Source organism: Oreochromis aureus, linkage group 14, assembly GCF_013358895.1.
Source record: "Oreochromis aureus strain Israel breed Guangdong linkage group 14, ZZ_aureus, whole genome shotgun sequence".
Classification (NCBI taxonomy): domain Eukaryota; kingdom Metazoa; phylum Chordata; class Actinopteri; order Cichliformes; family Cichlidae; genus Oreochromis; species Oreochromis aureus.
Window position 1 is genome coordinate 41,516,589 of NC_052955.1, and position 21,455 is coordinate 41,538,043.

The following is a 21,455-nucleotide window of genomic DNA, read 5'->3' on the forward strand; positions in this document are numbered from 1 at the left end:
GACCCCCCGAGAGAGGAATCTGAAAAGGCAACGACAGGAAAGCCAAGAAGTGACGAGACACGACATGAAACCTGTCAGCTGTTCACAGAAGCAGACAGAACAGGCGCGGCGCTTTGTGGTCAGTTTGTAAAAAAGTCAAAAATGCGGGTCAACTTAATGACGGGGCTCCAGAGCTCACTGCTGCCAGGGATTTTAAATCTTTAAATCTGCATTATTATTAACAGCCCATAGGGGGCGACTCCTCCGGAACAACTCCTTAATCTAAAAAACATTCCTGAGGACTTACTGGACACAACATTAAGTGCAACTTATAAATCATGGTCGTCCTTAAGTGTGAGCTTGCTTAGTTTCCACCAACGACTGTAGAAAACAGCTCCTTCTCCATCACTGGTTTCCTCACCCGTCACATCCCATTAAAATATACTAAGATGGCAACAGGGAAAATATTCCTCTCCAGCGTCATTGAGAGTATGGCATTAACGCTACATCAGTGAAGAAAACCAGTTCTTTATGAACCAAACAAACACCGTCAGTGTGACATAAGCTTAGTGACCACAGCCTGACACTGATGGCTCTGTATGGCTGCACCTCTGCACACCTGCTGTTCAGGTACCCTTTGCTAACTAATGTGACGGTCGGTGTTAAAGCAGTGCTCTCACCCTCAGGCAGTGGCAGCAGGGTGATGGCTGTGCTCAGTCGTCCACTCCCCAAGCTCACCAAGTGGGGGCGCTCTGCTTGGAACTTCAGCCCCTTTCCGGTCTCGATCAGGTCCAGGGGGGTGCTCTGCAGACAAAGGGGGACATTAACAGTGTGTGATGACTGTTTTTGGTGCCTGTGAATAAATGTTGGTGATGTGATTTAAAAGCATGTTCCCCGCCTCACGCTGCATGTTCTCTATCGCAAGAAGGGATTCTGATTGGCTGCTAGAGGCGTAATTAATTATAAACAATCCCATTACCATTCCATCTTTGAAGCGTTGGTATTTGTTGCCATTTTCCCTGTGCAGCACCCTAAAGCACGGCAGCGTGCTGTGTGTAACCTGACAGAGCAGACAGTCTGTACCTCTGAACTCGAGGAGGTCACGTCGTCCACTGTGCCGTGTGTGTGTGTGGATGATAAAGTGCTGTGAGTGGGACCTAACGGGAGATCGTTTCTCGTCCATTAGACAAACTAATTGGTTTTGCACATCACATAAAAGCACAGACGTGCAGCATCACAGGGGGCGGTCACAGAGGAGGCTCTTTTTGTTGCTTCACTAATGGGTCAGACCCACAGAGGAGGCTGCTGTGGCTGTTTACATGCTCCTCATCCTCTGAGGGAGGTGTGTGCGTGTCGTCTTCCCCCTCACAGCTCAGGCTGAAGCAGCTCCACGCGCTCAGCTCAGCGAGGGGGAAGGGGCGTCACCATAGCAACAGCGCTCCACAATTAAGAGACACGAAGCTCCTGGAGGGCGTTCGGCGAGCAAACCTGTGATGAGCACTTCAGCGCAGCCTGAGCGCAAAGAGTCTTCTGCTCTCTAATCGTCAGCAGCACGGAGGCCTGACTGAGAGGCTCTGCTGACCTCCCAGGGTCTGACACGATAGACGAGTTCTCACGGGACAAACCGAAGCTGTCGCACGGAGCTAGTTGGAGTTATTCTGACAAACACTCATGATGGAGAACTTCCTGCTCTGGTTCCCACGCTTTCTCACTTGTGACCCTGGGCATGGATAAAAATTCAGGAGCTGTTTTATTTGTAGTGTTTCACTGTTTGTTATTCACTGCTCATACATGTTAATGAAGGCCTGTGAAGAAGGATGTGTGGCTGTTTGGCGATGTTTCTGTTCCAGTGTCCAGCAGCGTGTACAGGACCTGCTTTGTCGTAAATCTTGTAACCATCCCGCCTGCTGTTCTTCTTCTTCTTCTCTTTGCTGTTACTTTGTCTTATTTTGGTAAACTGAACATTTGCTCGTGGTTTCACTTCCTGCCTATGTGTGTTTCCCTCCACTGTGTTCATTAGTTCATCCCAAACCTAATTACTTCTTTTCGTGAACTACATGTGACTACATGAAACTGTGGGAGGAGTGATTCAGTGAATGGGAGGCTGACGTTGGGCAGAGCGAGCACATCATGTTTTCACGATTGAACACATTAACTTCTCTGAATGAGTGTCGGTCCAGAACACTCTGTCCTTCACTGCACACAGAGTTAGTTTGAAGTCCCAGCCAACGGGACTGCTCCACCTGTGCTCCACCTGTGCTCCACCTGTGCTGACAGGCAGCGTCTGACGTTGTTTTTACGGCTCTGTGCCAGCTCCAGTGTTGAAGGAGCTGCAGTGAGTGTGGAGGCATTTACATTTCAAACCTGCTGTGTCTGCATCTTTGTGTCCCACTTATGAGGCCGTGTGTTGTTTTTTTCATTCTTATTCAGGACGAGACGAGTGACTCGCCGTCCTCTCGGCTGGTTAGCTAGCCGGGCGTGTCCTGATAGGATTATCTGATTGCGGGGGTCGGTGGGTGGAGTGGGGTCAAGTCTAAGAGGATTGCTGAGATAGAGGGCATCTTGGTTAAGGCACTGGGAGAGTTTATACTGGGAGTGATGGGATGAGAGGGGAGGAGTCTGCAAGATGCATGCTGGCTTATCTGCTGTGTGCTGCTGCTCCCATGTGGAGCGCTCAGCAACAGCTTCCTGCCTGCGTGTGCAGGACACACTGTGATGTAATCTAAGTAGTAAATATGTACTTCATCTGTACATGAGTGTAGCTGTTATGAGGTGGTCACATGCTCATGATATGGTCACATGTTTATTTGGAGGATTTTAAATGCATAACCTTGTTTACGTCTCTTTGACATATTGATTTCTTTACTGCATTTGAAGAGATGAATTCACTACAAGATCACTTTGTCACAGCACATTCAACTAAAAATGACAGGAATCTAGAAATATCATCATGTTGGATGAAAACTCATAAAATCTCTCTCAGCTTAAATAGCAGAAAAATATTTGTTTCAACTGTGTTTCAAAATATTGTTTTTTCCCATTTTTCTGTGAATTTACAGAATTAATTACTGTAGAAATGTGGAGACTAATGCCAACTTGTCTGGAAGGACAGTTGGGTTTCATTTCATTGCCGTGTCCTGTTAGAGTGATGATGCACGGTCAGCCCTGCACATCGTGGCTGCAGCCTCTGCAGGCGTCTCTGTGAAACACCAATGCAGGACCTCAGAGCGCACAGGGAGAGTGCTGAAAGCTGGAAACTTTGGAAAAACCAAGACTCAGAGATTTGTTTCCTGCTTTGACTTCTTTGTTTCCTCTCCAGCAACAAAGCGGTTATTTGCACTCATCACCTTTGTTGCAGAGACTTTAAACAAAGAGGAGTCACACCGTGCTAATTAATATCAGGCTGACATCCCACAAACCAGGAAGTGAAATTCAGAAGTATTAGAAGCTGTTTTGCACAGGTGGGTGACATGAAGCCAGCAGCAATCTGCACCACGCTGCTTATCTACGTGTTAATGCAAGCATAGTGATCTTCAGTTTGACTAAAATATCTGCTGTGACGACTGTTTAAACAGAGATTGTGCTGTGCTGGGAGCTTTGGAAGAAATAAGAAATCATTTTCTTGGTGGATGCTCACATTAAACATAACCAAAGTTTGAAATAATGTACAAATCACTGGGAGCTCAGCCTTACACTGCCCATGGATCTTCATGATGTCAGAGAGAGCAGATATCAGGGGCAGCACCGAGGCCCAGTGTGAGATACATGAGAGTACTTTGAATGTCAAAGCTACTGAAAAGATCTGCAAATGAAGACAACGAGTCTGCAGAGCCTGTCTGCAGGAATCACTGAAGTTTAATCTCACCTTGCTCCATCTTCCAGACCCCCTAATGACTGCAGGATTTTTAGAAGCAGCAGGTGGACAGCACAGACATCTAATCTGCGAGTCTGTCTAATTACTACTTTACCCTCGCTGACATATGTGCTGCTCGTGCCGACCTCAGTGACACGTCAGCCTCTGACTCTGTGTTTACGCTCCGTGGAGTCTCTCGATGCCAGGACACCGTGCCAGGGCCCAGCGTGCTGACATTCAACCTCAGAGGATGTCAGACGACGAGAGCGCCCACTGAGTGTGTGAGCCGGGCACATGGAACCAAAATGCTAAGATGACGACTGTGTGTCTTTGAGAAGCTGCCACGTTTAGAAGAACGGTGTCCCGGGCCAGATTACAAAGAGTCGGGCTCTAGATGGTCTCAATGCGTCTCTGGCCTTAACAGGGACTATAAATAAATATAGCTAAATAAAGACTTTTTTTTTCACCATTTCAAAATAACTGACAAAGTGATCACATCTAAAAAATGGTGCTGAGGCTGTATGGTGTATATGGTGCTGTTTGGTGTAATCTAATTACTAATTAAATGATTATGTTCTTGTGCTTCAACTTCTTTAAAAAAAAAAAACCCAGTGTGCTTTTTTATGCTCCCTGGAGCTACAGGACACAAATGTGCTCCTTCAAAACTAACAAGTGTTTGGACCCTTCATGCTCACTCCTGTAATTATTGACATCCTTACCAAAAAACACATTCCAGCTCGTTATGGCACAGCTAAACCCTGAGCACCGCTCTGTGAATGATACATAAATGATATGGGTTTGCCTCTGTTACTTCTCTGTATGTTAGAAGCCCCAGTGATGGATGCTGCGTTACTGTTTACTCTCCGATCGGTGCGCTATTTAAAGTCGTGCAGTGATGTGAAGTAAGCACTTCCCACAGGTGTGTTAAACCTAAAGTAACGAGCCCGTTTTGATAATGTACGGAGTACGACGTACAGATATTTGTGTAAAACTGTATGAAGTAAAAGTAAACAGTTATCAGAAAAAACTACTCAAGTAAAGTACAGATATCTGAAAGTTCTATTAAAGTTCTACTCTGCACTTGTACTTATTTCCTGCTCTGGTTGTTTGTGGTTGGATGCTGTGGAGCTCCCACTGGAGGTCACAATGATAACACTGGATCTCAAGGTTAGTGTGGAGATAAGGCGTCTACTTCTCAGTTAGTCTTTATTTTTGTGAAGCTGTCTAACGTACATTACACTGAATGAACAAATGAACAAAAATAAAACTGACTGACTCTGTCACACACACACACACACACACACACACACACACACACACACACACTCACCTGTAACACCTGGTGAGTTTGCTGTCCACACTCGGGCATGTTCCTGTTCAGGCGGTCCATATCCACTGAGCTGTCCACAGCTCCCTGCGACACATGAAGATCCTGAAAGAGGAAATGAGAACGTGAGTAACAAATGTCGTCACGGCTGAGCTCATTTCTCAAAAGTTAAAAAAAAAGGAAAAAAATTCTCCTTTTGGAGTTCGTGTCTAAGTAAAAGGTAAAAGCTTAAAAAGGTCCCAAACTCACACTTTGTTTCCACTACAGTTTATGAAAGCCTGAGCGTGCGTGTCGGGAATCCCCATCCCAACTCTGCCCTCACACTAATGCCTCTATAGGTGTGATTCATGCTGTCAGCACACACACACACACACACACACACACACACACACACACAACAGATGGTAACAGACGGTTTAAACACACACATTTAAACCTCTTGACACATCGATTGGAAATCCACCAGCGTGCCTTCTCTCATCTCCACAAACACACACTCATCACATCTTATTCACGTCATTTTTGGGGTATTTCCATCAAGTCAGCACAGGATGGGTGTCTATAAATAACGCTCCGTGTCTATATTAGTATGTGTTAGACACTTCTGCAGTCATTATGTGAGAAGCACAGAAAACCACACAGGAAAGGTTAGAAAACATAATTATCCCAGAGTCAACAGAGCCAACCAGAGTCGTATGCAGGCCTAAAATGTTGTGTGTGATACGCTCTGCCTTTAGGATAACAAAGCACTGCTGCATTATCAGCGTGTTTGCTCTCCTGACAGACTGTGCAGCCTCGAGCGAGCCGAACACAGTAAATCACAAAACAGGCAGAAAATAAAAATAAATCTTTGAAAAGTTCTCTCAGCAAAGAGCTTTTGTGTAAAAAAAACTCCTTTTTGAGCCTGAAGAAACACTTTTTTCCTCTTTTTCTTGTTCCGTGAGAGAAACCAAGCAGTGTTTTAAGTGTTCACCTGTCAGTCAATATAATCACTACCTTTCTCCAGTTGTCCAGCAAGTGCATCACCTCCACGGCACCACGCTGCTCCAGACTGACCGACCCAGCAAACCCAGCAGGGACTCGACTGTGAGCGGGGCGCCTGTGGCACTGCTCGGTGACTTTAGCTTCTTCAGACTGTCTTTTTGTCCTGATCGTGGTCTTTTGTTTCAAGCTTCCCTTCATGTAAACTCCCATTCAGAAGGTCAGACCTGTTGCTGCTTGCTCCACTAAAGTAAGACCTACATTCCTGACTGGCAGCAGCAAAGTTAAAGATAGCAGGTAGACGAGTGTGTGTGTGTGTGTGTGTGTGTGTGTGTGTGTGAGCAATGATCAAAAGAACAGAAGAAAAAGGCAGAGAGTGAAGAAAAATGTTTTGAAGTTGTTGAATCATAAAAAGTGGGGATGTCTGTAATTATGCAAATACACCGTAATCCCCGACTGAAGAAGCACGAATAGAACCGAGCATGAAGAGCAGAGTACGGACACGCAGTCCGGCCGTCACCGGGAAAAAGCGCACTGATGGCTTCTACATCACAGAAGTATAGGTGCATTATTCTGTCCACACGCATAAGCTGCTAATGAGACTACGGCCAACCACGTCCACAGCACTGGTGTCAGGGCCTGCTGAGGAGGAGCTGCAGCCAGCAGTTTTTGAGCTAAAGCTGTGAGGAAGAATATCGAACGTGCTGCTGGTTATGTGGAGGACGAAGTGCTGCCAATACAACTGACTGTGCAGGTAAAATGAACGCAGTCAGTGGTAAATGTGCAGAACACACCGCTGAGCAGCATGCATGAGCACAGTGAAAAGGTTTTTCTGTTTGGCAACACAAAAGTATTAGACTTTATTAATGTAATGTAACATATTACCTTCTCCATAGTTACACTGTAATGTAACATATTACTTTCTCATTAGTTACCCTGTAAAAATGAAAACAGAAATAGGAAAAAACAGATTTCCAAAAGCACAAGGGAAGTGTTTCTGGGGAAACAATAACCCGATGGACCAGTTGCAGGAACCAAAACATGCTAGCTGAGTGTGTTAATCTCATGATTCATATAATACTGACGATGGATTTTTAGGCTAATAGTTAGGCTAACACACTTACCTCATCTTTTCTTCTCTCACAAAACCGACAGATCCTCCACTTCTATTAAGTGTCTCCCAGCGCAATTCTTAGCATCTCTTGGTTCCTGCAACTGGTCCGACGGGTTATTGTCTCCCCAGAAACACTTCCCTTGTGCTTTTGGAAATCTGTTTTTTTTCTATTTCCGTTTTCGTTTCCCCCCCATTTCCGTTGTGTTTTGTGTGCTTTTGCAGCGTTTTTCTTATTGCTGGTGTTTTCTTAAGTTGCAGTCTGTGGTTTTGTGGACATCATCCACGAGCTTATGTGTAGCATATCATGCACTGACATTCCTCCCTGTCATTAGAGCATTAGAAAAATTGTCAGGCCGTGTAGCGGCAACCGGTGATGTTTTTTCAGTATTGGTACAACTACTGCGCTAACTCTGTTACTGAAAGTATTTACTTTCATACAGTTGATGGATAAAACACAAAAAGAGTGTCGTCGACTACAAAATAGTCAAAAGTTTCGAGCACGGTTACTCTAATATGAAGACGTGATGTGGTTGTTGGGGACTATTTTCAGCTGTGGATTAATACATTTGGCACTATAGGAAGACGACTCCTACTGACTGTCTCAATTTAACACTTTGAACTCACATCATTAATATGCTGTTTCTTTTAAACAGGCAAAGAAAAAGCAAAGAGAAGATCACAAAGAAGTCATATGAAAGTGCAGAAATGTGCTTTTGCTCTTTATCCTCACTTTGTTTAACGTCTCACGACCCCCCAGATTCCCTTTTATGTGTCTTTGAGTCTAACTGAACAAGCTGTTGCCTCTAAGCACATCCCGCTCACAGCAGTGATTTAACAGGGACGCTCTGATAAGGACCACACAGAGATCACAACGACCGACAGATGAAACCTCATCGGCGATGAAGAGTGAACACTGATCATCTCGTTAAGTTAATATTCTACTGAGTGCTGGCATTTATGTGGATGTTACTCTGACAAATACACAATAACACAGTCATGCTGTTATCGAGCTCAGCCAATCACAACACTGCGTGCTGAGTCTTCAAATACCACAGAAAATGTGGAAAAGTACAACAACGTATCGTCATTTACTTAGATTGAGATAAGAATTCCTGTTTCGTTGTTACATTTTCTGCTCTCCATTTGAATGCCACTGTGGAGCATAGTGTTAGCTCCCTCCACATCAAAGGCCATTTCTCTGTGGGCTGTGGGGGGACACAACAGCAGCTTTTCTTTCTCTCAAACTCTGAGTGGAAACACAAAGAACTCTCCATCCCTCACTCTTCCTCTCATGCCAGGACAGAAAGGCTGACATTGTTTTCTGATGAGCAGACATGGCTCTCACACATGAGGGAATCTGCTTTTTGATGAGGTTGTAAAAAGTGGGGGAGGGACGCTCCCCATTTAGTTGGAATACAAAAATGTCAGCGCAGGGACGGAGTCTTCACAGCATGCCAAGTAGATGGAGGGTAAAAGTATGAAATAGGTAGATGACATGCTGATATATAATAGATGAGAAAAAAGAAGGTAAAATACAGCACAGCTGGAGACGAGCTATTTTCACACTGCAGAGTTTGGCGGTGAAAGACTTTGGTAGTTGTACCCCAGAGAGGACAATCTAGCTGAGAATGGTGGTGCTAATAATATGGCCAGAAGGTTTACCAGTTTCACTCAGCACAGTGTGGCTAGTAGCTAACTCAACAGCAGTCCGGGCTCCTCTCCAACAAACAGATGATTTAAACAGTCTGGGCCTTCTCTGAGAATGCAGAGATAATCAGGAATGTGAAGACTGACAAAAGCAAGGGTGGCTTCATGCTCACCAAAGGACAGCGTCCATCCAGCGCTCTGCCTGACATCACGGGCAGATATAACTCTATGAACAGACCAGTGTTCATTTTATCCAGAAAAACAATTTCCCTGTCGTTATGAGCCATAGATCAGACGTCTCTGACAGATTTTTCTCTCTCTGCTTCTGTACATGCATTACAACACTCGATCTCTCCACTTAAAAGATACATTTCATTAATTGTACTGTTTCAGTTTATTGTGTTGACGAGCTCTTGAAAGACATTAGTATTTATTATGTCCATTTTGCACAAAATTGCAACAAAATGGGAAATGATACAAAAAAATTGTTGCTTTCTGTCAGTAGTTGATTTGTTGGTTTCACATTAGCATTAGCTATTTTAATGCTAAAGCTAATAAAGGTTATCAAAGTAACAACAACAAGCTGAAGGCTAAAAGTGGGAGAACGATGCAAACACGTTTTTATTCTTCCATCTCTGTCATGCTGTGAACTCATTAGGCTCAGATTTGTGATACATACATATCTGGATTAAATGATCTGTTATATATTATATAAAAATAAATGCTGTCATAATTGAAAGCCTAAATAAAGTATCTGTGAGGACACCTCGAGCCCTCTGTTTGGGTACTGTACGTTACAGCAAAAAATCCTGGCACAACTTCACCTGCTTCCAAGGTGCATGGAGAAGATGAAAGAATTAAAAAAGCAGGAACTCCAGCAACACTTGAGAAACGAAGAACAGCTTTAATAATTGACCAACGCGTTTCGGCTTGTGGCCTTCATCAGGGTCATAGTAAAACATTGTAAAAAAATAGCTTAAATACAAGACAGGAAACAGAAAAAAATTCAAATTAACCAGTCAAAACTTCACAGATAGGTCAGCTGACATATCATAAGTAGGTATTGGTTAATTGGTTAGGTCACGCCCTGGGTACTGTACGTTACAATGTTGTTTCTTTAACAATGTGATTACCTGCTGTTTGTAGCAGACAGCAGCAGTTAGGAGTAAAGTCCACTAACCCGTCTGTAGGACCTTCTTACAGGTGTTTAAGCTACATCTGTACTTCAAGGGTAACTTTATTAAAACTAATGTGAAGGAATGCCAAGTAGTTGATATGGAGGTAGCGAGCTAGCAAATGACATAAAATGTTCTCACCACTCAATCTTCTGACCACAGCAGGACTAATGGTTAGCTAATCAGTTCTGCCACATCAGTGTACGACCTGATTCCTATAAATTCACTCATTAGGGGAAAAAACCTGCAATGGAAACAGACATGATGTCTGACTACAGAGGAAACTGAGTATAAAATGAACACTTCTGTCTGATGTCATGCTAACAGTGGGAGGAAGCTGTTTTTAAAGCAGTTGCTGACACACTCTGTTGAATTGCACATGCTACAGTCAGTATACATACAAGAATAACGCTCTGTCATTGACTTAAAGACACAGTCACTGTTTTCAGATTTAAACCCAGAGGGTGCAGAGACTGACACCTGCATTTTATTCTAACTACACTGACAGCTCGTGCTACACACAGCAGGTTGGATCATGTGTTTGAATGCATTGGCTTGAGAATAGATGCAGTCTGTAGCCACAGGCAAGACACTGTGCTGAAGGGAATTATGATCACAGCAGAGGTATGTTGAAATGCTGGAAACAGCAACAGCACATAAATGAATGGAGGGGAAGGAGTGCAGGTGTGCCACAAACATCCTCACAAACACACCTGGTCGCTTTATGGAAGGCCAACGGATTAGAGTCTGTGCTAATAATGACAAAGTATCCAACACCACAGTAAAGACCATCCAGTCCTTACTCCTGAAGCAGCTCTGCTCCATAACGCTCGACTAAACCAAACTCTTTTCATAATCTGAGATCAAAACTGACTTTTTGTTCTCTTACCTACAAAAGACTTCTCCAACATCTGATGACCAAAACATCTTTATGCATGCTGCACACAGCTACATACCACTGCTGCCTCCACTCAGAGATAATGTCAGGTACTTTTGATTGTGAACTTTACCAACACATAATAATACTCAGTTATTTACTCAGCATACTGTTGTGTCACCAGTCCTACAACCATGACAAACAGCTCATTTTTGCATTGAAACACTGATAAACAAGTAAATTATTTACCTCTGCTCCTGCTAATGTTAGACTAACAGGTCCCAGTGTGGGCTGGACTGGACCTACAACATTAGCACATAAGCATCTTATGATATACTGTAATACTGGCTCATTTATATAGTGCCAGATCACAGCACTAGTCACCTTTGAGCACTATGCAAATTACAAAGAGGAACAACCTCTCTTTGAGAAAGCTCCTGGAAAACAGTGATTACTGTTATATCACAGTCCTCATTTGCAATGGCAACTAAAGATAACAAAGAACTAATAACCAGTTGACCCCATTATCACACAGAACACAACAATCACTGCATATAATACTGTTTCATTGGTTTATGTCTGGCCTCTCAGTGACAAACAGCCTGCTGTACAACAGTTCCAGACTAAATAATGATGATTCTAAGGAGCTTGGAAAGAAAAGCATCTGGACTTCTTTAAGTTTGTTGGAGACGTTTCATTGAGACGCTTCTTCAGTTCATTGGTGGAGAGTCCCAGATTTAAGCCCAATGGGAGTGTCCCCAGGAGGGTCATGGACCCCCTGTTGATCCTCTGTCTAATCACAGGAGCCAAGGTGTGAAATAAGGTGTGGGTCACAATCAGCCAAGGTTTCAGGTGACTTACTTAGGTCAGACAGCCCAGGATGTGAGTGGGTGTTTGAGCTCATAATGAATATTCCACTTGTATAAAAAGCTGACACTGTTACATGCTGAGGGTGGTGACCAGTGTAAATGCTGTGTGAACATCACAGCACACATGATTCTGGTTTCCCAGAGCTGTAGGCTCAAACACCCAGAGAATGGAGCCCATCGGGGCCCTGATGGACTCTGCATGAGATGAGCGAATGAGGGCAGATGAGGAGCAACGTGAGGAAGGAGAGGAAGCGATAGCAGGAAGTCACTTCTCTCATGCCTCTATCTTGTTCAGCCAGCTGCCACAGCACAGCTCTGCTTCTGTCTTCTGGGCTCTGATAATGGAGTCAGTTGGATAATCCTCCCCCTGCAGGGATATCCATCCTTCCATGTCTTCTCTGTCTCTCCATCTTCCTTCACTAGACGCTCTCTTCATCATTTTTCTTTGCACTATATGTCATATATCTGAGAAACAATATGAAACAATACCCAGTGCAGTGGTTCAGCATGGTCTCATTAAACCTGCAAAAAGTCATGTTGCAAAATGTAGAGTTGTTTTTAGCAGTCACACGAAATCGTCCGTCCTCAGGAAACGGATGCTCGAAGATCACTCATGCCTCTTCAGGCTGTTTGCATGCTGTGGTGTTTACTCTGCTGGATGGAGCCCAAGCCAAATGACACATTCTGTTTTTAGAGAGAAACGAAGGGCGGATCCAACGTGAGCATAAATGCTGTATAACAATCTGCAAATCAAGAGGAAAACTCCCTAAAAGGTTGACGCTGACTCCACCGGACCCTCTTACATAACTGACCTGCATCCACTGACCATTAGCATCACAACAACAATGACAGTCTGCCTTTGTGGACACATTATGTAACCAGGTGTAATGTGACATCATCTACAAAAACTTAATAAAGAGTCCACTTGAACGTTAGCTGCTCTGTTTGACTCAACAATTGTCCATTTATGCTAACAGGCCAAGCAGCTTTGCTAACTGCTGATAAAAGTGCTAATAAAGACAGAAGAGCAGGACAGCACAACAGAGCAGACGTCCAGCCAATGATGTGTCGGTACACCGGTACATGTTATGAAGAGGTCTGTAGACATAATAAGTTTTACTTCATAACATAGACCAGCCTGCACAGGCACCACTGCTCCCACTCTGGTGTTGGCATCCAAACCCAGACCTAAACATAGCATTTACAAGTTTTACAAGGCGATCCTGAATAACTATGGTTAGAGGCGTTCTTAGTTGTGGTGTCTTAGGACTCGAAGAAACGACCGCTACAAAAGAGCTTCACGGCGCTCTGACGGCTTATGGAGCCACCAAACAACACAAAGGCTGAAACACCAGCTCAGTTTACGTCCCTTAAAAACATGACACTTTTGGTGATGCTGACAATAAAGGTAATGAATTTTGGTGGTTTATTCAAACAGGCCAACAAAAAGAGCTGCACTGCATTAAAATGATCTCCACGACTGTCCAAGCTTTACTTCTGAACAAGTAAAACAGTGTTTGTGATGAAGGGCATGACGAAGGAGTTTAAAGACATCAGCAGCAGGAAGTGTGTGGAAGATAAAGGAAGACAAAAATACACAGAGACGCTTCGTTCTGCTGTCTGAGTGTCACTATATGTAGACTTCCTGTACAGCGAGACAAGCCAAGGTCCACTTCCTGTTGGTGGCACAGGCCAAGGTCAGGGTTAGCCTCTGCTGTGGGACCAGTCTGACCTCAAATATGAACGTTTGTTATAATTTGGTTGGAGCTGTTTGGAAGAGCCGCTGCAGGGGTAACAGGGATCAAACTGCCTCCACGTGATAACGATGCTTTTGTTTTTCCTCTTATGCTCACACTGGAATTACGACTGTCTGCTGTACACGTCTGTAAACCAAAGTACAGATTACACCCCTGTGGGTGCAGAGTTTCTGAGTTTAGAGGTTGTTTACTTGTTTCTGGATTCTTGGTTCATTTACACAAATGAAAATTCACAAAGTGTTGTTCTGTTTTTTCCTCGTTTTCATTTCTTTATTATTCTCTTATTTTTGGATCCTTTTTATTGGCAGCAGTTTGAGTTCTCTCTCTTCTTCCTGTTATCATATGACTGGTGTTGGTGTTTGCTTAGTTTTCTTCTGAGTGTTAGTTTTACTCCGTCTCTGTCATCCTCTGATTGTCCTTTGGCATTTTAACTCCTTTCACTTGTGTCTCCTTCCCCTCCGATTGTGTATGAATAGTCCTGTCCTGGTTCTGTTCCTCTATGAGCTGCCTTTCTTACCCTGTGATCAGCTGTTTTTATCCCTTTCTCCTTGTGCATTTTTTTCCTCGTTGGACTTTTTCTTGGGTTTTTAATCAGCTGTTAAAGCTAGCCTTCTTTTGTAATGTCTTGCATCTGGGTCCTTTATACTCCTCCTATTATGTGAGAGCTAGATTATTATATTATAGTGTTTGTCTTAAATATGATTGTGGTTTGCAGGGGAAGGGTGGAGCAGTGCGTTCAGGGGACAGTGCCGTGGGAGGCTGGCCCACAGCTGATTTTAATCATACTAATGTGGGGACCAAAATCTTTGTCCCCACAAGCTTAAAGACATTTCTGAGACTCGAAATGTGGTTTTAGTGACAGGGTCACAGTTGGGTTATGGTTAGGTTCAGGGTAAGGGTCAGGCCTTCATTTTCATGGTTAGGGTTAGGGGCTAGGGAAAGCATTATGTCAGTAAGATGTCCCCAAAAGAAATGAACATACAGTTGTGCCCAACTGTAACCTGCAGTCCCTGCACACGGTCCAGGCACTGGCCCAAACGAGGGCTGACATGGTGGCCATGCAGCAGCAGCAGGCTCCGCCCACAGCTCTGCCCTCCTGTACTGGCCCAGTGACAACAAGTAGCTGGTGGTTTTTACATTGTGGTGAAAAAGTCTCATGCAAAGGCACTTAGAAGAGCATTCAGTGACCTGTGAATCACTGATGGGTCAGAACAAGGCTAACAGAAGAGTGACTATCAGTCTTACATTCATCAGTGCTCCAAATACATTTTAATGTTACTCGACCAATATTTTGACGTTGAGAATCTCCGCTGGCAATTTCTGTAGACCTGAAAAAATTTCCAACATGAAAGTTGAACCGAGGCCTTCAAGGTACTTCTTAAAGTAGTGGACCAACAGCCTCACTGAGCTATCTAAACTGCTGGGTATGGGTATGTTAGCTCATTTATAATCAGCATAGCCTCAGGTAAAATTATAGTCAGCTGTTTCTCTACAGTTAGATGACATAATTTGTGACTACATGCAACGTGAATAAAACTTGCTTTGTTTATGAGCACAGTTTCTGCCCGACCTGTGGCAGATACGTCTTCTGTCTTTATTTTTCACTTTGGTTGATAATGTAACCACAGAAATCACATCTTTGAGTCTGAAACAGTCACTGTTGGCTTAGCTCTGCCCCCAAGTGCCATAAATATATTTAAACTGATGACTGTTTTTTATATCTGAAAATAATTTAGAAAATAGATTCTCTCACAGGTTGTTCCAAGAGGCCACAGCAAATGCACTTTAGTTTGTGGAAACAGAGCCATTGCTTTTTCAGTGTTTTTATTGTAAACATGAGGCTCAGTTATCCTAAGAAAAGCATAATCTGCTTAGACAAGCTCCTCGGTGTCCTTTCACCGGTACAGCAGCAGATTTCTTTTGTTTGTTTTTTAAAATAAGATTTGGTTTGGAAACCAAATGTGTGAGAAACCGGCTTTACAGCCCAGTGTTGTCTCGAAAACAACAACGCTCCAGGGCTGAAAACATCTTTTTTGCAGAATAAAGATCATTCATATTTATCATTTGGCCATTGGCATGTCCCATTTTTGGTCTAAATGTTATTGTTCCACAGATAAAACCAAGCCAAGCGCCACACATATTAAAATGTAAATCTATGCACACTGAGATCCCGCTGTAGCCCTGTAGTCTGATAGCGTGCGTAAACACAGATGTATTATTCTGGCATGAAACGCTGCTTGCTGAAGGGACGCCATCATCAGCAGGCAGCTAAACACACCAGCTGTCGTGTGTGTCGCGCAGCCACTGAGCGGTACGAACACACACACACGCAGACACAAACACAACAAAGTGGTAGAAGATGAGGGGAAAGTGAAAGAATGACGGCTTAAGTGTGACGTAGTGCAGTGGCTCTAAACGCTCCTTAATTCCCAAAGAAAACAAAGCAGTAAAAGTGACGCTATGGCTGCTGTCGCGGGTGTGACAGCAAAGTGGGACGAGCAAAAAACAGGATTAACTAGCTTGAACAAAGTTAGCAGGAAGTTAGCTAACTGGTTACAAATGTGAGTTACTGAACAAGAATAAACTCGCTACTAAAACTTTGGACAAAAATTACGATGGAAAACTGAATGTTTGGAACATCTATGCTCCGCCCATGACGCACACGTGTTCATGCTATAGCTAGCTATGGCTAGGCTAACAGAAAAACGATGGAGATGTGGAATCGGGGTTAAGTTGTTCTCAGCCTAAAACCAAACTTCAGTCACAGGAACACGAAGGATCCACAACATGAGGCTGTTCACCTGTTTCTGAGCGGTTTGATGTCAACAGTGAAGCTGAAGAGTCCGAGCTTGGGGATCGTGTCCATTAAAAAAAGCACGAGACATCTGGATGCACAAACAGGGTCTTTATGTCATCATGCGTCTACCAGCGTGCCCTTTGGCACCAACACCATTGTACCAGCTGACGGTGTTGCACAGGCACAGCCTGATGTTCAGGTGACAGCAGATGATTGCTGGTTACACAGAACAAACAGCAGACACGAAAAAGCTGTGTTTGTCATCAAAGTGTGAAACTGCAGCTCAGCAGCTGTGAGGATCAGAGGCCTGTCATTATCACGTTCACGTCTCCAGTGACAGCAGCGATGATACCTCAGGGCATCCGTGAAAGAATACTTGTTGTCGTTATCCAAACCACTGTGATCCAGCGCTGCTAAAAGGCAGCTCTGACTAAGCCGCAGAGCTGGACCCACAGCCACAGATGACTCAGTGTCTCTGGCTGCTGCTTTACTCCAACATACGAGTGGAAACAACTGCAAAATAACACATTTTTTACTTCTTTGAAAAGCGCCCTTGTGTTTGCTGCAGTAAGTTTTTGAATCATTGCCGTTGTCCCACTGAGTTTGTCGGCTCAGATTTTCCACTTGCTCCGCTGCTGCTCATGAGTTGTACAGGAAAACTGCGCCGGATCCTCAAAAGGTTCAGAGAGCTGAAAGTTTCAGTGAAACAACCGAAACGAGGAGAGAAAGAATGTCTTCCATTTAGGGCAACAAGATGATTGGCTGAAGGAGTACAAAAATAGCTCCTAATCTGTGGTCCTCACAGTCACAGTATTGGAATAACAAATTACTGAGGTGCCGTTTCTTTAGGTACACTCTTCTTTAGGCTTCCCACGGGCATGTTCCTTTAATTCCACAGCAAGAAAAAGCTTCCATTTCAGCATATAAGACAATGAGAAATCCTCAGCTATGGAAGCTGTTTGAATTACCAGCAGAGAGTAGCCATGCATGACTGCTTCACTCAACATAAAAAGCTGGTAACTGACAGAGACGGGCTTTTCCACGAACTCCTGATTTCTACAATTTAGCCCTACACGAACAGGTGATAAAGGGTGGGGGGGCAAAAAATATATCAATCACCTGTTGAGAAAAAAGAAAAGAAAACAAGCAAAAAAAGAGAGCAATATAATAAACAACATCATCGCGATAATTTGTGTATATAACAGTAAATACTAAATGTTAAACATTATTGTGCAGCATGTAGCATCGACAGCGCACAGTGTGCTTTGAGGTAGGAGCCAAAAAGGGTGTAGTTTGTATCTGTGAGCACCCGTGTGTACACCTGTGAGCATGCGCGCGCTTGAATTCAAAAGGTTTCTCCATGTAATGATCTGCTAGAGGGTGTGGGGGGCCACTGCCCCGTCCTCCAGGGCATGAAGCAGGCATGGAGGAGATCAAGACTCCAGACATCCAGAGGCTCTCAGAGCACGAGAGACCAAGGAAGACCAACAGAGGGGCAGCCGCGCCACTATCCCAGAAAGAGCTGAGGAGAGCCCCAGATGAGGGGTCACTCAGCAGCCGCGGAGCAGAAGCCAGAGGGGGCTGCAGTGACGTGCCCGCGGGTTCTGCCAGCAGTCAGCTGTGCCAGAGTGGACCGAGCCCCAGGCCGAGAGCCCGAGGGCACCCCACCCCCAGAAGGGGCCTGACCGAGCCCCAACAAGCAGCCACCGGGAGTGAGCCGGTGCGTACCTGAGCCCCCAGCCCCGGACACTAAGAACCACCAACGCACCGACGCCCGAGGGCATCAGCCACCTGCAGGTGGAGTGGTGGGGGGAGATAGGCCTCCATACTTTGGAGGGCCTGAGATGTTCCCAGAGGGGCGGAGTCTGAGACCCAACCTGACATATAGACACAGACAAACAGGCGCACACAGATACAAACATCCATTCCGCCCCCATGCACACATATGCAATTACTCAACACTCACCCAACGTGGAGACAGACACAAATAGACACTGTACACACAATCACACTCCCCAAGCGTACTCTATACCCCAGGTCTAGGTACCCAGACCCAGGAGGTGTTACCCTTTCCCTGGGGTGGAGAGAAGCAGACCGCCCCTGACTCCGCAGCAGCAGGGAGGCCCCACATTCCAGACCCCAATCGGACGGCCAACTCCTCCTCCCAGCCCCCCCGCCCCGACGGGCAACAGAGAACGGGGGGGTGTGAAGACTCCAAACCTCCCTCCGCCTGCTCATATGTAGTGTTGATGTATGTGTGTTCTAAGGCGCATTTAAAACCCAGGAGGGCAGGGAGCTACCTGCCAGAGAGCAGCAGGTGCCTCCCCTGCACCCTGGTGACACACCTGCACCCCAAGGCCCTGCGTGTGTTGGTGATTGTGGTGGAGCGGTCATTAATGGCCCGTCCAAAGACAGTGAAGGTCTCTCCTGAGTGTGGGCTGGATCTGCTTGCTTTAGTGACTTTTAGCACTTTGTTTTGGTTTAACCAAAACTAAAAGTTTCTTCCCACCAAATCACCACACAGATAGAAACTGGTTGACTAACATAACCAGTTCAAATGTCCTGATGCACGCTCAGGTAAGCAAATCCCAAAAGGTTGATTCTGTTCATCTGGATGTTTCATCACTCATCCAGGTGACGTCTTGGATCATTTTGACTTTTTGTAACATTGATCAATGGTCATAACCATTTGCATCTTAATGATCATAAGCTGACCTCACAGCCCATTGTTCATTGAGTGGGCTGGTTTCAGTTATTGTGTAAATGTCCTGTTTATAAGATTGTAAACCTGCAGTCAGCTGAGACTGAAGGAGTCGCCTGATGATGATGATGTTTGTCCCACTGAACACGTCCAGATGGACAGAATCAACCTTTTGGACCACACACAGAGTCCTCCTAATAATTAACAGAACACATCTGTGAGAAAGCTCCTCTGGCTTCATATCTAACACAGACTTCTGCTGCCCAGCGGTCAGAAAGGAAACGCAGCAAAGGTTTTAATGCAGTAGTAGAGTATAGTTAAATAGTAAAATATCTGTAAGTTTTGATCATATTTTTTCTAGTAAACACATCTTTTACACTCAGATGCTCTGTGATCAGGATCCTTTCTATCTTGCTGTTTCTCGAGTCAGGTGTCAGAAAGTAAGGAAACACCTGGAGTGCTCATGTCCAAGGTGGAGAAGAAGAGGGGAGCAGGGGGAAGATCAGCGTGTATTCCTTTGCTCAGTGGCTCTGCTGACTTTTGGCTCAGTGTTTCCAAAGATGTGGAGCTGGACAGACATTCCAGTCTTGTGGGGACAAAGAGGCCCTTTGAACCGCAGTAATCCTCAGGAGGAGGAGCGAGAGCACCGCCGCCTGCTGCAGCGTACTGGACGACGCACACTGAGGGTTGCACACGCTCAGTGGAGCACAAAACACGGAGCAGAGCCACGTATGTGTGGCTGTGAGACTTAAAGCTGTTTGTTTAAAGCACCACACGTTTGGTTCATAGTGACTTTAGTTATCTTCCCATTGCTTGTTACTTCAGTGCTGCTGCATCTGTCGCTCCATCCGAGGGAACGAGCCGACATGTTGGTGGAGCTACAGTCGGGCTGGGGTCAATGGATGGTTGGGGCGAGAGCCAGGTAACACTCTGGACAGGTAACCACTGACATGTTCACCATGTTCATTTTATTAATTATAGACCCCACTAGAGTCTGAATGAAGGATAAGGCAGGGTCAGTAGCTCGAGTGCATTCGCTCCATTTCACTGTCATATTGTTTTACTCCAGTACTTTATCTACTTTATGCTGACGTCACCTATGTGTATCTGATGACTTACTTTGCATATTAACACTGTACAAAAAAATATGCATCAAGTAATCAAAAACTAATGTAATCTAAATATTACTGCAGCTAATATTTTTACTTTAAAGGCAGCTTACACAGCAATGCATCAGTAATCAAATGACTATGGTATTGCACTCCTACTGGCTCAGGTCTACATGACACCAACATCACAGCCCCAACAACAAAAAGGCTAAATGTCTGAAGGTCGACCCAGACACACCACCGTCTTTAGGAGCAGGTCCAAACATCTTCCTGTTTGTCACCAGACAAGCGCCACACCATGTGTCTGTCCCGCTGCCAGTCACTTCAATGCACATACATTTGCAGTGTCACTCACCCGTCCCTCCCTCGCTTTTCTCTTCGATGCTGTTCTTCACATGCTCACTCAAAACAAAGCTTCAAATCCATCCAGGGTCCGTGTCTTTAAAAGTCCTCCACCAGGCTCACTGTGAGCGAAGAACATTGTTGGTGGTAAACTATGAAAGAAGGGAGTGACACTGAGGGGGTGGAGGATGGGGTAGGGTGGGGAGGGAAAGGAAAGGCAGCGAGCAGGAGTGGGGTGGGGGGTCTGGAGGCAGTGTGGGATATCCCTTTGAGTCATGGAAACTGATCCAGAGAGCAGACGTGCTCATGGACGGCCAAACAGCTCTGTGTGTCTGTATTGTTCTGTCCTGCAGCCCCGCTCACTGTGAGACGCTCTGGAAACACTAACTGTACTCGCCTCAGTCACTCAGTGGAAAACATGAATAATGTGCTAATGAATGCACACGTTCTCTGTGCGCTTTCTTCCCTCCTCACATATTAGATTAAAACAAACGACTTCCTGCCCCGCATGAAGCAATAAGACATTTATTTGAACATGTTCTTAAAGGAGTTTGGCTTCAGCCTCTCATGTCTAATCTCACCTGTAACATGAAGAGAAAGCCTCCTGTCAGACTGTGGCGTGCAAACGCTGGCTGTGCTGCTCTGCAGGTATGACAGCTAACACAACTGTTCAGCTTACATTTTACACCTGTGTGCCGAGATTATATATCAATATCAACAGACATTTAGACATTAGCATTAGCTAATGTCTAAAAGAGAAGAGCGATGGCTCGGACTCGATCTGCCTATAAAAAGCAAATATGGACATTTTTAACCAGCATGTGTTTAAGCAGCACGCGTACGTCCTGTTTATTCTCCTCACTGCTTTCACACCGTCTCTGCAGGAAACATTAAAGTTTCATGTTGAGATCTCCAGGTCCCCAGGTT

The 21,455-nt window shown here is 44.8% G+C and overlaps 1 protein-coding gene across 12 annotated transcripts in view; it reads right to left on the reverse strand.

Annotated features, from left to right (window-relative positions):
* phldb1b (pleckstrin homology-like domain, family B, member 1b) overlaps nt 1-21,455 on the reverse strand; it is a 131,935-nt gene that overhangs the window by 86,116 nt on the left and 24,364 nt on the right. For 9 of the 12 annotated variants that reach the window (XM_039622765.1, XM_039622761.1, XM_039622764.1 and 6 more), the window contains exons 1-3: nt 6,156-6,377; nt 5,163-5,264; nt 660-783 (exon numbers count right to left, since the gene is read on the reverse strand). In XM_039622765.1, the coding sequence (XP_039478699.1) occupies nt 660-783; nt 5,163-5,264; nt 6,156-6,353 (424 nt within the window). In that variant the 5' untranslated portion in view covers nt 6,354-6,377. Of the gene's footprint in view, nt 1-659; nt 784-5,162; nt 5,265-6,155; nt 6,378-7,264; nt 7,369-20,541; nt 20,707-21,455 lie in introns of those variants that run through there. The other 3 variants (XM_039622759.1, XM_039622758.1, XM_039622756.1) reach the window with 3 other exon arrangements.